The sequence below is a fragment of the Drosophila suzukii genome, chromosome 3 (genome assembly GCF_043229965.1).
Source record: "Drosophila suzukii chromosome 3, CBGP_Dsuzu_IsoJpt1.0, whole genome shotgun sequence".
Lineage (NCBI taxonomy): Eukaryota > Metazoa > Arthropoda > Insecta > Diptera > Drosophilidae > Drosophila > Drosophila suzukii.
The window spans coordinates 14,241,158-14,257,481 of NC_092082.1; the positions used below are offsets into that span (position 1 = coordinate 14,241,158).

A 16,324-nucleotide genomic window follows, 5' to 3' on the forward strand; every position below is an offset into this window, starting at 1 on the left:
TATTCTTGCTGAAAAAGCGCCAAATTCAAATGGAATCCTATCCCCCAATAAAACTCACCATACCTTATCATCATTTTTGCATTTATTTACTGCGTTCATTGTTTATATTTTTCGAAACGACTTTTCTATCTGCTTATATGGCTCTAACAATTTCCTTACACTTAAAAATCGATAACACTTGCCTTTTTATGTGTATAAATTAGTTTCGAACTATAACTAAATGTACAAAAGATCGTCAATGAAATGTACAACAACAAAATATACACAATGTTTCGTTTTCGAGTTCGTTCATTATTTTCGCATTCGGCATGTTTGCGGCTTATATATCATCAATAATCGTCAATAATATTCAACTACAAACACTCGACTTGGGACCCTGGACGCTTCAACGGCAGGTCCTGGGAAACTGAATTTGACCCACTAAGGGAACTAGGCGAAATTATGGGTAACCCCACCAAATCGAAGCGTTCGGGGGCGGCCAAAAGGAAAATATGTACATACATCTGCGATTTTAACAACGATCGAATCTTGACACTAGCCTATATCCTTTCATTTTCATTATTTATTTATATCGCTAAGAACTACTGGAAATGTTTTTTCGGGTTTCTTCGCTTTTGGATTTTAACATTTTTGCTGTGTTGAGTTCTTGTATTTATTCGTTTAGTGGGCCTGGGTTTTCCGTTTCTAAAGCGCATTCGCAAAGCGTGCGAAGATTGAATTTTGTTAGAATTTTGAATTCTGCATTTCCGGCCCGTCGTCAAGTTTGGCAAATTGTTTAATAAACTCTACACGATTTGTTTGTAAAATTCTAAATGCTACTTAATATGGACTTTGAAAAAGGTATATACTTATGCATTCTTTAGATAATTATCTTGCTTCTTGAGTAGCATATGATTTTCGTATATTTTTGTTATATTTTTTGTAGTAGCAAGTTTGAACTGTAAACCGGAAACGGAAATGTTGTTCTTGCCTAGTGAATTGTCTCTTGTCTACGAATTAGAATTTGAATCGCTGCTACAAATACATATGGCTAGAGTTAAGTACAAGTATATACGTGGTAAGCTCATAAATACACAATAATAATCGTCAATCAATTCAATGCAATCAATCAATCAATTAATCAATCATAATTGGATACGCTAAAAACTCTTAGCTTAGCTTAGGTCTAGAAATATGAATATGTCTTTCAACGTGTCTGTGTTTTTGGTGTCTCTGTGTGGTTTTCTGTATGATTGGTGGTTGGGTGGTTGAGTGGTTGAGTGGCTGAGTGGTTGCGTATTTCAGTTTTTCAGTGGCTGTGTTCGGTTGGTGGTGCTTTCATTGGCATGTCGCGTAGCGCCAAACGGCCCGTAAATATGCAACTATATGGCAAACAGGCAAGTAAGTGTTTATATAGAGAGAGAGATTGTTAAGGAAATGGCTCAATGCAATTACAACCAATTTTTTTTATTACTTGCAGGACTTTGTGGTTCTTCTCAAAGGGATGGCGGAAAGGGGGTTGGATGGGGGATTTTGCGGATAGTTATTTGAATTTTTTTTGAGGAGAATGAAAATCTAAATCTAACTCTAGTCATCTGGGTCCAACCCGATTAGCTCTGCTTGCAAACGGCCCTTAGTCTTACAACAAATGGTTAAGCAAAATACTCTCAAAGCGATACGGAATTGCGGCGACATACTGGTCATGATCAAAATTTTCCAAAACGAATTCAATATGCCGATCCAGACGACGGCGAAGTTGATAAGAGTACTTTGGATAACATAGCCCGTGACCACCTCATACAGACGCAACAGAATCCATGGCAGCCAGGACACCCAGAATGCAAAGACTAATGCGAATGACATCATATGACTAGGGTTCGATAAATTTTCAGCCAGAGCAGTTGCATATTCTTTATCGTGTATCGGCTCGCCGGACCTAATCTTACGCATCATTACAAAGATATAGCCGTAGTTGTGTACGATTGAAATGAGGCTGGGACCTAAGACTAAAATGGCCAGTGTGACAGTATACGCGGCCATGTTCCCCCAGTCCAGCATGCAGATGTGCGTCATGTTGTTCTCGATCGGCATCGAGTAGCCCAGAATTGGGGGGCAGCAGAGCAGGGCCGCCGATATCCAGGTGAACACCATCCAGCATTGGCATCTGCAGTAAATGGATCATAATATTGGAGATCAAAAAGATGGTAATACGTTTACAGACTAAGGATATGATATCAAGAATGAATTCCACTTAAAATAAATCGGATCTATATAAAATCAAAAATATATCGAACTTTATCGATCGATAAATAAATTTTAAAATCGAAAATTTAAAATACGTCGACAAAATATTAAAATATTATAAGTACTGAATTTTAAACAGAAATATTTTAAAATTTTATTTAAAAAAGTCAAAATGATAAGTTCATAAAAATTAAGCCTAAGATATATAGTGTTATAAATTACTACAATGTGCATAACTATATATTATTAGATTTTTTTAAGTTTTCTTTTTATATTTTCCAACTAGGGATCTAAAGATCCCCCACTCACCTCGTCTTCGTCTGGACCGTTTCATATCGCAGTGGTTTGCGCACCGCCAAATACCGATCCACCGATATCCACATGAAGGTGTAGACAGACACCGCCCACAGAGTGACCTCCAGATACCCCGTGAAGCGGCACACAATGTCGCCGTACATCCATTCTCCAGTCAAAGCGGGATATACGGAGAAGGGCACCACCAGCAGACCGCACAGCAGATCGGCAATGGCCAGGGACAACAGGTAGTAGTTTATCACCTCTGTGGGTCCTGTGGGCACATTTTGCATTAGCCAGAGAAATTATAAGATTGTTGTTAAATAAAAAAACAAATGCAAACCATAAGTTCAAAATGATTCATTCAATAAATTTGTTGGGCGTGTCTATTTTTACGACATTCACTAGAACTATTTTATAGCCAAAGGTATTTTTCATTTATCCAATACAATGAAACAAAAATACATTAAAAGATAACATTTTTGGTCTATTATGGGTAAAACATTGTGGGCCACAGATTTAGTTCAATTAAGTGGCTTTAATAAATAATATATTTAAGCAAAATGGGTTCTTTAAATCGGTAATGCAATAAAGACAACAAAAACACATGACATTTAATTAGGGAAGATGCTGTTTTACTTCATACTCTTTCCTTTTAAGGATGCAAAACTAAACACTTAAATAAGATATAACACATATTTTTGTTATGTTATGAAAGAAGAGTTCCTGAGACCAAACCTAACCGCGTTCAAGATGTTCCTGTTGAAAGTATCAATCGCATATTATGCGTGCAACGTACCCTTGAAGTTGGCATAGGTGGCGATGATGAGGAGGTTGGACAGGACGATGGCCACGCCCAGTATGGATATGAGCACCGCCTTGGTGAGGGCCTCAATCTTGGAATTATCCTGTAGGTAGCTCATTTCCTGCATTTTTAAGGGGCCGCTGGCGGGTGAAAGTGGCGCTCCTGTGCTCGTTGTTATTATTCCTGTTTTCTCTCTCTCTCCCTTGCCGCCTTCTTGTTCACCTGCTTTCACTGCTTTCTCCTGTTTTCTCCTGCTGCTTTCTTGGCGGCTCCTTGGCGGGCTGATTGTTATGCAAAGGCCAGTGGACGTGGACGTGACCGTACTTCACTTCCGGTCATGGCGGCCGCCCATGCAATTGTCCTGTGGACGTATGTGTGTGTGTGTGATTTCCTGTGTGTCTGGGTGAGTGTATGGGTAGGTATAGGTGTACTTGTGTCTGGCTGAGAGTGTTAGTGGCGTCCTTTATTGTGCAACGACGCTTGCACACGCGAAGGTCGTCGGAGTCCTTGGCGCTTTTTTCGTCCTTCTTCCACCGCTGGCGCCGAATTTGTATAAATTTTCTACTGCCTACTTTTGGGCTGTGCTTTGTGCTGCTGCCTATTTTTTGGCGCTGAGCCAAGCATTTGATTGTTACCCTTACAATCCTGCCGCCGTGGTTAAGGTTAAGGATAAGGTTCTGCCCGGGTGTGGGTGAGTTTTTATGTTTTTCAACGTGTGTGTTTGAAGCTCGTTTAAAAATTTAGCTTGGATTAAAATCTTACTTTTAAATTCTACTAATTGCGTACCATTTTTGTTCTAATTTAGAGGATCGTTAACCGTTTAATTTTTGATTTATTTATTTTTTTTTTTGTTAAATTCACAACGCTCTTTGCTAAGTTTTAATGAACGTTAAACTGTTATTCGTTTGGTATTTAATAATTCGCTACTAGTTTAAATATCGATTTAAAAATGTACACATTTCAAACTCGCAAGTGGAAGAATAATGATTATTATTATTTAATGTGTAATAATTACGCGGTTTTCGGGGTTGTTTTCGTGTTTTTTTCTGTTTTGACTATAATTAAAGCACAGCACAAATGGTTTTGTTGTTTTGTAAGGCTTCTGTTGTGCTACATTTAAGTTGTTAAAATAGTTCGATAATAGTTCGGTTGTTAAGTATCGGCTTTGGTAATTTATTTCGCTGCTTGGTGATTGTGATTATCCTTTTGCTTGTAAATTCTGGCTGTTGTTGTTGCTGTTGCTCCTGCTCTCCACGTCCTGCCGTCAGTTTAAGCTAATTGTGCGCATCTGCAAGGACAAAGGAATTAAGTATAAATAATAGTTTATGGAATCTCATCCCATCTTGAGCCAATCAATAAATTATCCCACATACGGCAGCAGGCGGAAAGAGCCTTTTAGCTGCACAAACGCTTTACATAAGCGTGCTTATCCTGGGCCAGTCACTTGCCTGCTATTTCAGAGCCACCCAAACCAGCACCAGCACCACCCCCACCACCACCACCACCCACTTTTCCCGCCTGCAATGACCCACTTTGCGGCGCCACTTGACACAGTTTGAGAGCCATAGCTGTCACTGGCCGGCTGCTCAAACTGGGTTTGTCTCTCGAGGGCCTGGAACTGTTAAAAATCTCGAGGGGTCTGCGCTTTGGTCTCTATTTGCGGACCACCGTCATCGATCACGCCCACTCTATCCATATTTAACCGACCCCTGGCGAGTGCTGCTAAGCTGGCTATTTTTCGGCAGGTTTTGGTGGTTTTAAGGGGTTTAAAGTATACAGATTATAAAAAAATTTATTTTATATATTATATTCTATAGCTACTTAAGATAATCAATAAAAAACGTTTTTAAATATTTTTATGTTCAACTTAAAAAATTGTGTGTTTAATTATAGTGATCTAACAATTTTAAGGATTTATTAGAGCTCTTTAAATTTTAGGTACATTTTTAATTTTGTTGTACGTAATATGAACCATTATATTATAATTTCGATCAATTTATCATCGATTTTCCCGATTAACCCTATAACTTTTAACTTGAATATTTGCCATTAGGATTTTTTTAAAATATTATTAATTGAATATATCATATTATATTGTACACAATACAGAAAGTACCTACCTCAATAAGTTATTGAGATTAGATATTATTATTAAATATCATCAACATCTACAACATTATAAAAATATTATTTAATACTTTCAATAAATAAATGCTATACTGTACAACAAAACTAAATACGTTTTTTAACCCACCTTAAAAATAGTCCCTGCTTTCCCCAATAAGGAAAAGGTAGCCTTTTTGTTTACTATTCAATTGTCACCACTGACTTACATCGCAGTCTCCATCAGAGCAATCACTACGTCATCGTGCCATTTTCCACGCAGACACAAACACAAACACCATTATCAAATGCCATTAGACATCGACGGGGGTGCTCCATGTGGCCAAGAAGGAGAGGGATGAGGGGGATGCCATTAGGGGGTGGCATTAGGGGATGTCGATGTTGAGTGAGGTAACAAGTTTGTCATTTGCGCCCCCTTTCCGCCCCTCAACTTGGTAATTTAATTAACGATAACGGGGTAACGCTTCGGGTTCGACAGTCAGTCACTGGCCAGGTAATAAATATCAATGAATTGCATTAGGACACCTCTATCCTTCAGCCCAGCAAAACACCATTTTCCACCTGATTGTCAATCATTACGTAAGCCACTGCAGTTGATGACGGTGGCAGGGAAAACGTCATTTGTGCAAATGACTTCCTGGCCTACGAGCCATTCAAATCCACTGGACTCCACGCCGGCTGTCCCCACTGCAATTACGCTGAAATAACTGTTATTGCTGCCAACTCAAATGGACCCCTTCGCATAATGAGTTCCCCCCTTCGAAAGACCGGAAACTAAAGGACCAGAAATGGGTTCAGCGAACCCTCTGCTCCTTTTCTCGGAAGGATAATCAATAAGCGCGGCCAGTGATTAATTATGTAAACATGTGCTCATTGTTCTTCGAGGGAACCGCTAACAAGCTGATGAGATTTTGATTGCCGCTGGGAAACGCAGGGCAGGTCATTAAGCCTTTGGAATAATTAAAAACCATATGTGGCCGGCTTTTCAGGGGCAGCTTTAGTCTTGCTATTAAAAAAAAGGCAGTTTTTAACCCACTTAAATACAGAGATACGGATTTGTGGATGCTGCAAGCCGGTCTGTGGAAAATAGAGCTCGGGCTTCAGTTGAAAATTTAAGTGACCCACATAGCTGACCATTAAAGCTTATGATGAATGCTAAACGAAATGAACATAAATATAAACATCAAAAAACTGCTAAAGCAATAATGAACCAACTTGAATAGTGTCATATTTTTGAGCTGTGATATAATGTTTATTAAAAAGTTGTATTGCTTTTCTGTTTAATCTGATTAGATATTTTAATGGCACTAGACAGAGTCACTTTTAAATCAATAAATTTGAAATATAGATATAACTTAAATGTTTAAAAAAACTAATAAATAATTAAATTGCAGAGTCTTGTCTTTAAATATAATAAAATCGAAAAATAGTTTTATGAAGAACCTTGTAAAAATGTAAAGATAATCTCGTTTTGTGTAATATTGTCTTATATCCAATTTTGATAGCTTGGTTTGGTGGTAACTTTTATTTTATTAATTCACAAATTCACTATTTATAAATATTCTTTTAATTTTTATATATATTCTGAGAAATCTTTCGTTGCTTTTTTACCATAAAAGAGCAACTTTGAAAGCATGCCAAATATGTAACTGGCCTACATTCCCGAAACGCACTGTATGTTTGCGCCCGACTTTCCGATGGCCTGTTTTCACTTCTTGTTCTGTAGATTTCCCAGCGTTCGGGCCCATAAAATATGTATCCCATGCGTGTTTTATGTCGCCTCAAACAACACAAAAAACTTTGAAACGAAACACAAACAGAGCCGGAAAACCATCGAATGTGACACTGTCATAAAACCATATATACTCCCTATATATTATCCAAATGTCAGGCAGGTGGGAAGTACGGGTAGGTATGGGTACAAATGGGTGTGTATAAAAGTTACAGGATGGAGAAAAGCTTTTGGGCGCTATAAATAAACTTTTGGATGTCTACGTGTTTAAACAAAATTGCGAAATACCGCAACAAAGGCCAAGGCGAGCTGCAGGCCCAAGAAGAAGGATACTACCCGTTTGATGACGTTAGTTGTGTTGGCAGGAGGCCCCAGGACGAAAAGAGGGTGGACCGGTGGGTGGTGGGCGAAGGGCGGTGGGTGGCAGGCTGACAAGGCTGCTGCGGAAGGGTGGGCGTGCCACGTCATCGTCGCCATCCACGTGGCTGCGTCTTTACATAAGCATGACCTCACCTTGGCTTTTATTTTCATTTCAGCACAGCGCCGTAGCTATTTTGTAATACTTTATTCACCGCACTTACTTGTGACCACCTGTTTTGCTCAGTGCATCTGGCGGGGCGACTGCATAATTTATGCTTACGCATGTCAAATGTCGCATATGCCTGCAAAATGCTAGTCCTTCAGAGAAGGGGGCGGCGGTGGAGGAGGGGGCGTGGTCCCAGGCTAGACTTGGCAGCTCCTGTCACTCAGTGGCTTAAGGACTTTGCAGGCGGTCCTGCAGCCTGTTGCTTCGCCCACCGCCCACCGCCCACCGCTCACCGAGCCAAACTTTTGGCCACAAACTTTTGTCAACCCAAAAATGCCTGCAGGCAAATTGCAATTAAAGTGGGAGAAAGCTGGTAGCTCTGCCACAGAATGCAACAGTTCGGTCACAATAAATTACTGGGGGAAATTCAATATTATATTGGTTATACAACCGATACTAGAATCTATAAAATGAAATTTATTACCACCAATTGCAATTTTAAAGGATTATATATTCGAACTTGAAAACAGATAAAAGAAAATATAAAAGCAAAATAAAGTTTAAAATTAACTTTCTTGTTGTAATTTTTAAATACACATTTTCTAAACTATTAGGGAAAGTCAATATACTAACTTGAATTAAAACCATTAATTCAAAATACAGTTTTATTGTTTTCTTTCCTTGCTTTAAAAATTAAATGCAATTTGCCAAAATGTAAAACAACTAATTCAAATAATACACAAATTTCAAATAAAACAGATGAACTCTCCGTAGTATTTAACTTACATTGTTAAATAAATAATATATAAATATTTGTATTTATTAGTAGAGCTGTGTTTATGTGAAGTTTATTTCTCTTCGTATAAACCAAACTTGGTTAAATAATGTCTGCAAAAATCAATAGCAATAGCAGGCTCCTCAGCCCAAAAGTGTCTGCTAAATGTGCCATCTGTGGCCAAACTCCATGTTGGCATAATAATAATGAGCAGCCCGAAAACAGTAATTTCGCCGGGGAACGTCATAAAAAGAAAGAAATCCAATTTCCCTATGAAATGCCCTGAATAATTCCGTACCCGAAATAAATGTCGGCGGGGGGTGCGTGATTGGGCCAACTTAAATTCACGTGCTACCCGCTGTTATGGCCATAAACCGCATTGTGAAAATGCCGTACCACATGTCGTATACGCAATGCTTTTATTTGGGCCAATTTTGCGTTGCGAGGGCGGTGATGTGATGGAGTTTTCAGGGGGCGTGGCTCGGGCCAAGGACAAACAGCGACTTGGCGTCGCGCGCGTGTTTCAGTTTTATATTGTTCTATTCCCCTCTGGGTTTTCTTAGTAATACTGATTTCCCCTTGGATACATTTTTTTTCTATTCGAATTAGCTTGAACATGGCGAAATGCAAGGGTTTGCAGATGTTGCACAATTGACAGGGTCACAGTCATGGGCTGTCCCCCTCTTCTTCTTTACTTCCACTTCCGCCCAACCCACTCGACAACGTGACGTATGCGTAATAAATAAGACTTGCGGCACTCGGCGCTAAGGACAATTGTATTGGCTCCTGATACCGGCTATATCCTAACACACACACACACACACACACTCTATCAAGCACTGGAACAATCGATCAATAAAAAAAGCAACGACACGAAATTCATTTCAATGCTGCGACTTGACATTCAGTCAAGGCGTTCATTGTGGCAGTGTGGCAATAGCAAAGCCAGCCAGTCGGCCAATCAATACGGCAATGCATCAATTTGTCATTCGCGCCATGGCTCCTTAAATGCAGCAACTTGTTTATTTGTTGCTGTTATTTGCTGTCTGATTGATAAGCGAAGGGGAAGTGAATAGGGCCAATGGCCAGGGGGGTGAAATTGGAACGCGGGATCATGACGGTGCGGTTTTTATGCACTTACACGGAGAGAAAAAGTATGACAAGCATTTGGGGTGTTACCTCAGGATCTATAAAAATTAGTTTCTTATGTTTTTAGCCCCTTTTTTGGGGTCCTTTTACTTGTATTTTGATACCCTTTGAATAACTTTATTTGCGATATACAATTTTTGAGCTTAATTTCTGTGCTTCCAGCATCCCTTAAATAGCTAAATCTCTAGTAATTTGCGAAAATTGGTATACAATATATCTCTGTTACACACAACAACGAAATTACCTATAATGTTAGAATTAATAGTATTATTACCAAAATAAAGGGATAATGTCAAATAGTATCTTGATATATGATAGTTTCCTAAGTTAATGGTAGTTTTTGGTGACTTGATATAATAAACTTTTAAAAATTATAGGTACTTTTTTGGGTGTACTAAAAATATTCTGATAATTACATAAAAGCCCTAGAGATTTTTGAAAACTATTATATAAATGAATTTATTTTTTCTTTAGTCCTGGCTCTCATATTTTTCCCACAGTGCACACAAGGCTCATCCGTCGCCTGGTTACTTGTATTTCATTTGCAATTTATTGGCTCGATGTGCAAACTGACGCTGAAAGAGCTGCCAAGTCTGGTTGGGATTGAGACGGAAGCTCTGAGGACGGTTTGACATTTAACCAATTTGCTTGCAGCAGCTGCCAAATGCACACTGATTAACGTGTGTGTGTGTGAGTGTGTATCTGGGAATGAGTTTGTATCCGTATCTGTATCTGTTGCCGGCGGAAAAGAGGGGGAAAAGCCACTCTTCGAGGGTCACTATCAGGAATCCAAGGAGGAAAAGGTCGGGGAATCGCTGGCGGCAATTAGTTGGCACCAGCCCAGGGCCACGCCCATCATAAATATATAAATCAAGGCGGTCACAGCCCACAACTAATTAGACGATGGCCAGGACAAACAGAAAGTAGCGATTTGTGTGTGTGTGCGTGGAAGGAGGTGAAAGGAAATGCGGGAAATTGGGAAAAACCGCGGGTGGGAAAAGTGGTTGGGGGAGGAAAATTGAGAGCGGAAAATAGGGGAGTGCTGGAGAATTTAGGCTGAGTGGGTGTGCCCATTTAGGCCGACCATCGACCAGCGCTTGTTTTGTTTTGCCCTGCCAGTTTTGGCTAAAATGTTTTTCTTTCATTGGCTAAATGTGGTTTTTGTGGGCGCCAAAACAAGTTTCGATAGTTGATGGGGTATGTACGAACCATTATTTAAGTGTCTTAATAATTGGATCCAAAAATATATAACTTTTTAAAAATATTTTAGGTTCTGTTGTTGTATTTTTTAATTTTGTAAGAATTTTAAATAATTTTAAAGACTTTCCCAAGAGTATCTGTTAGTCGCCTCTTCCAATTGGTATCTGAATCTATATATTCTGTTAAATTTGTTGTTGTTATTTTAAGACATTTAAATATAGCAACACTTTTTTGTTTGCCTCATCTGTTTGGCTGGCTATTTGTTGTTAAACCGAAATGCCGCCAAAAAACAATCCCATTCTTACTTTCCAAAAAATGTTTTTTGAGGGTACCACAAAATAACAAAAACACGCGACATTCGCCAAATGCAGACACGTTGTGGCCATTAATCAAAAAAGACATAAATTTTGAATAGGTATATATTGTTAAATTCTTTAAGATGGAATGGTGAAAAAACACTAATTAATTAATTTATATTGAGTCTTTAAAAACTCACTTAATGTTAAATCAGGCATTCAATTTATAATTCATTTCTATTAAGTTTTAAAATCAATATATTTTTAGTTTTCTTGAAATTAAAGGCTTCTGAGATTTATTTTATTTCCCAAACTGGCATTAAATGTAAATTTAATTTTTATTAAATTATAAAATCATTACTTGTTTTTTTTGTATTTAAAGGCTTTTAAGATTTCTTATCTTCCCAGATTCTTTTATTTCCCAAATAGGCTGATTAAAGTATCTTTGTTTGTTTTCCAATAAGTTAAAGCCAAAGTAGCCTCTTGAAAATAAAAAGTATAAATTATTTTCGGTCTCTATTTAAAAGAAAGTCTTGTGAATATTTTTTAATTCATTAAAAAATCATCAATAAAGATCTGATAAGCTTATATGGAGTGCACTAATTTAAATCCCATTGCAGAAAACCAGCTAAGGTTAATGCTACCGTTTTGGTTCAAGGGCGAAACCCATACTTTTACTGCCAATAACCCACTCTGGAATTTCCCCCTCACTTCCATATGCAAATGTGTGGGCAGCAGCAGCTGCGGCATTTTACTTCCTTTATCGGACTAATTGAAAACGTGTTTCGAAACACAAAGCGGCAAAGAAAAGGCTGGTGGACAATCGCAGTCACACGTCACGACTCATAAATGGAAAAATGGAAGGCAGAAAAGCGAGAGGAGCGTCATTTGGCATGTAAATTAGACTACGGCCAGCCTTGAAGTATGCTATGGAAATTGCACTTGAGTGCCGGACATGCGGCAAGTGTGTGTTGCATGTTGCTCGTTGCACGTTGCACGCTGCACGCTGCCAGTTGCCGCTGGCTTCTGTTTTCAGTTCGCTGGCCGGTCATGTGTGAAAAATGGCAACTGTGTCAGCGCCCACACGCCCGCGTCAATTGCATTATTCAGAAACTGTGCGGCAAGAACAAAAGCCACTCGGCATGAACGGGAGCGAGAGATTGGGGCATGAATGAGTCAGACAGGGATGGAGGGAGGCGGTGGGCGGTGGGGCGGGTGACCCTTAATTATGCAAAAGACGGCAACGACCTTGAAGCTGCCAATTGCAGCACACGTAATTAAAGACGAGCTACGAAACGCAACGAAACATAGAGGGTTATTCTCGCTACAGTGGGGTTTTGAGTAAAACATTTCTTATGTTCCCAAGAAACTTAATCCTTAAAACTGTTCAAGCCATATCTTTAAAAATATCTTAAGTCGAACCTATGATCTATATAACCTATAACCCATGATATTCTTAAGCCTTTGTTATTAATTTACTTCCCTAAAAGGTTGTACGTTTCTTTTAGAACCCGAATATCCTTAAGACCATTTTGTTATGAATTGTTATGTAAAAGGATGTACGCTTATTTTACTGTTCCGTTTTTTACTAAAATTTTATCATAACTTTTTTTATGAAATGACATATGATTTTAGTTAGTCTTTGACTTAACCTTTAAAAGATTTTTAATATAGATACATTTTATTATTTATTATCTTTTTATATATTGTTTTAAAATTTTTTTTTATAATTTTCTAGGGACCTTAATATTTGAATTTTTAACATCTTTAATTGTAATTAAAAGTATAACCCAGCATGTGTCATTTTTAAATCCTAATAGCTGTTAGGTAATTAAAAAACTATTGTATCACGACCATGTCCATATACCACATTCGTAAACCTTGTAACCAACCCAGTACCCCACAATTAACCAAAAAAAGTAAATTAAAAAAATCGACTGACCACTGTACGTGGCCCAAACCATTTCCCAGCCCTTTGGGACAACGTGTGAAATTTCCCATTGTGTGATCGATAAAATGGCCATGTGAGAGGGTAAAGGGCTGTGGGCGTTGGGAGGCGGACTGTGCGGTGTTGTCGCGTCCTTGAAGGCAAATTTACGACAAAATAAACAACTTGGCAGCGAAGGAGTCCGAGCCTGAAACCCGGTTCCTGCCGATAAGGATAAGGATACGGGCCAATAGCTTGGCGCGAAATTTTATGACACGGCAAAAGTTATCGACGGCAGCCAAAAGACAAATTGCCTATAAAATGACAAAGTCAATAAAAGTGAAAAAAAGGAGGGGGGGCAATGTGTGACCGAGTTACAGATACATAATCTTGGCTGAGATGCAGGCTACGTATGTACGTGTGTCCTGCAAATCCTGTATGCCACACATAAATTGAAATTTTCGCAAACGAAATTTGCGTGGAAAATGATGCGCTGAGCCCGAGCTTTTCAGTATTTGCGCAAAGTCTTTGGCTTTGGCTAATCCCCAAACGAATGCTGGCATTCTTTGCATTGAGCTTTCCAACTGAAATTCGTTGGTTTTTTGCTAAACTTTGCCTATTTTCGTATCTCTACATCAGCACCGAAGGACAGCCCATAAAGGAGAGGAGCAAAACAGCACAGCATTTCCGATTGGCGAAGAACGTGGAAGAGTACACCGAAAAAAACTATGGTCAAAAATTTATAAGTTAGAAAAAATGGTTTATATTAATATCTTACATTTCATAAAAATGTTCATTTACCTTTAATTCAATTTTATAAATAATGTCTTATACTTTAAATTTAAAAAACATCTTATCTGTTGTACATTAATCAGATACGTAACAGATATATTTGGATCAACTAAAAATATTTAGAGGTTTAAACGATATATCTATTTAAATCATTGGGAAAATGGTTAATGTTTGTGTAACCATGAAGAATGCATTTAAAAACAAACATTTATTTTTCATATTTTTAATTTTTTGAGAATTTTTTTACCTTGAAAAGTTACTCAGGTGCATTCATAAATACATTCCTATGTACTATATGCTCAAAATAAAGTACCTACATATATCTAAAATATTTCCCAAAAAACTGGTAGTTCCAAAGTCAAAAAATGAATACCTTATGGATTTCTAAGAAATTAAAAAATCCGTAATAGATCTTCAAAAACCCATCCTTATAAATGTTCTCCCCACCTAATTTGTTCCAGTGGTAGCCAGCACTTTCTTTTGAACCATATACCACTCCTAGTGTTTCGCTCTTTTCGGGGTTGTTTATGTTTTGCTTCGCTCTTTCGCAGTGTTCCCCTATTTCTCCCATTTATCTCCTATCTTTTTGTGTTGAGGTAGGATACAAAGGATGTCTGGAGCAAGGCTCATAAAATGTACTCACCTTAGACGGGACATCCTGTTGAAAACCTGTGCCTTGCCATTGCTCCTTTTTCCAGTTTAGCGTTTGATTATTAAGTAGTTATTTGTGGTTTCCTTTTTTGTTTTGTATAATATTTAATAACATGTAGTACATTTTTTCTTGAACACTTTGTCTTTATCACTTTGTTGGCTAACGCTTTGGCTGCAACAGGCAAGAACTGTAAAATATCTAGATGAATGTGGGCTTAAGATATATCTAACCAAAGTCGGCGGCCCTCAAAGAAACGCTTTCTCACTAATGAATCAATTAAATAATATTTTAATGCATGCATTTGGTGGTGTTTCGATTAAGTGGTTTTATGTTTTCAGATAAGATAATTTTTTTTGGGGGTATAATTTGTGGCTTTGCTGCCTTGAAATATTTTGATTACCACATTTGGTAAATATCTTCACTTTTGCACTGTGTTAAACTAATTTTTTATTTCCAATTTTCGAATTTTCGGTAGCACTTTACTTGTTGGCTTTTCCGTGGACTGCTGATTTTCTGCTTAGCCTTCAACACACATACAGCCGCAGGCGTTTTCACACAGATACACAGCACCCTCTCACAGACACATGTGCGCAGGTGTGTGCCTTGATTTTTCAATTATCCTTTGGCTCGTAATTTGCACAATTTAATTGAAATCACTTTTGGGTATGGAATATTTTTAATTTTCCAATATTTTAATTTAGTGGGTATATAAACAAAAAAGCGTTTGGGGATGAACAAACTTTTCTTTTTGGCCAGCTGAAAATTGTGTTTGCTGGCCGCGTGTTGATGTGTGGGTGTGTGTGTGTTGGTGTTGTGTCTGCCTGTTGTGTAGGTGTAGGTGTGTGTGTGTGTGTGCTTCCACCGTTTCCAACAACAACAACCACTGAACGCGCTGCTGCTGCTGCCGCTGAATCTTTTCTTTTCCTTTCTCTTCGATGCGTGCGTAGGTGCGACGCGCTCACTGTCTAACTGGCAACTGTTTTTCCGCTTTTCCATCGCTTTTCCTTCTCAGCTGCTAACGCCCCGAGAGAACTCGGCCAGCGGAGAGGCCGCTTTTAGCTGGAAATGGAAATGGTAATGGAAACGGAATGGAATGGCGAGCAACAGGAAGAGCGAGCTTTCGCCAGCTGAAAGCTCTCCCCGAAACGCACATGGCGTTTGTTTATATTCGTGGCAGGTAAAAATAGCACTGCATATTTTTAGGCACCGCCAACAAGAGTGCTCCACTGCGCATGCCCCAACTGCCGCTGGCAAAAGGCTGGTTAAACTAATTAATTTATCTAGTTGCTCCCACTAAAACTGGGTAGTATATAGTTTTCAAGGGGAAAATTGGCAGTGCTCTAAAGCTATATTTAAAATATGACAAAGATTTGTAGAAAATTTGGGTTCTAAAATTGTATTTAATCACTTTAAAGTTGCTAATTTTATTTTACTTCCTATACAAATTTACTTATAAAAATCGAATGGAATTGGTATAGAGAATAAATTTATTAAACTGTAAAAGAGAATGGGTTAAATGTTCCTTTTATAATAATTAACTAATAATTAGTATTTCTTTATGATAAGATCGTATATTTTATTTAGTGTAAATGTAACAAACTTAAACTTGAACTTTAATTAAAAGCCATTCTAAACACCAAATAAAATATAAATTTAGAACCGACAGTTTTATATACCTTTTTTATTGAAAATTAAAAAAAAAATAAAATAACTAGATATTGTAATATAGTAGCTCATATGAAAATGTATTAGAGTTTCAAATCCTTAGTAAATAAACTTTAATTTAAAACAAGAATATACTCATATACAGAGACTTTCAACTGGATAAA

The 16,324-nt window shown here is 38.0% G+C and overlaps 1 protein-coding gene across 1 annotated transcript; it reads right to left on the minus strand.

Annotated features, from left to right (window-relative positions):
• Window positions 1-62: 62 nt before the first annotated feature.
• DopEcR (G-protein coupled receptor DopEcR) lies at window positions 63-15,465 on the minus strand. Its single transcript, XM_036815086.3, has 5 exons — window positions 15,236-15,465; window positions 14,487-14,682; window positions 3,317-4,610; window positions 2,533-2,791; window positions 63-2,143 (listed from the first exon to the last, which is right to left on the minus strand). Exons 3-5 carry the CDS (start codon window positions 3,447-3,449, stop codon window positions 1,567-1,569), a joined length of 969 nt encoding a protein of 322 aa, XP_036670981.1. The 5' UTR covers window positions 3,450-4,610; window positions 14,487-14,682; window positions 15,236-15,465; the 3' UTR covers window positions 63-1,566.
• Window positions 15,466-16,324: the final 859 nt, after the last annotated feature.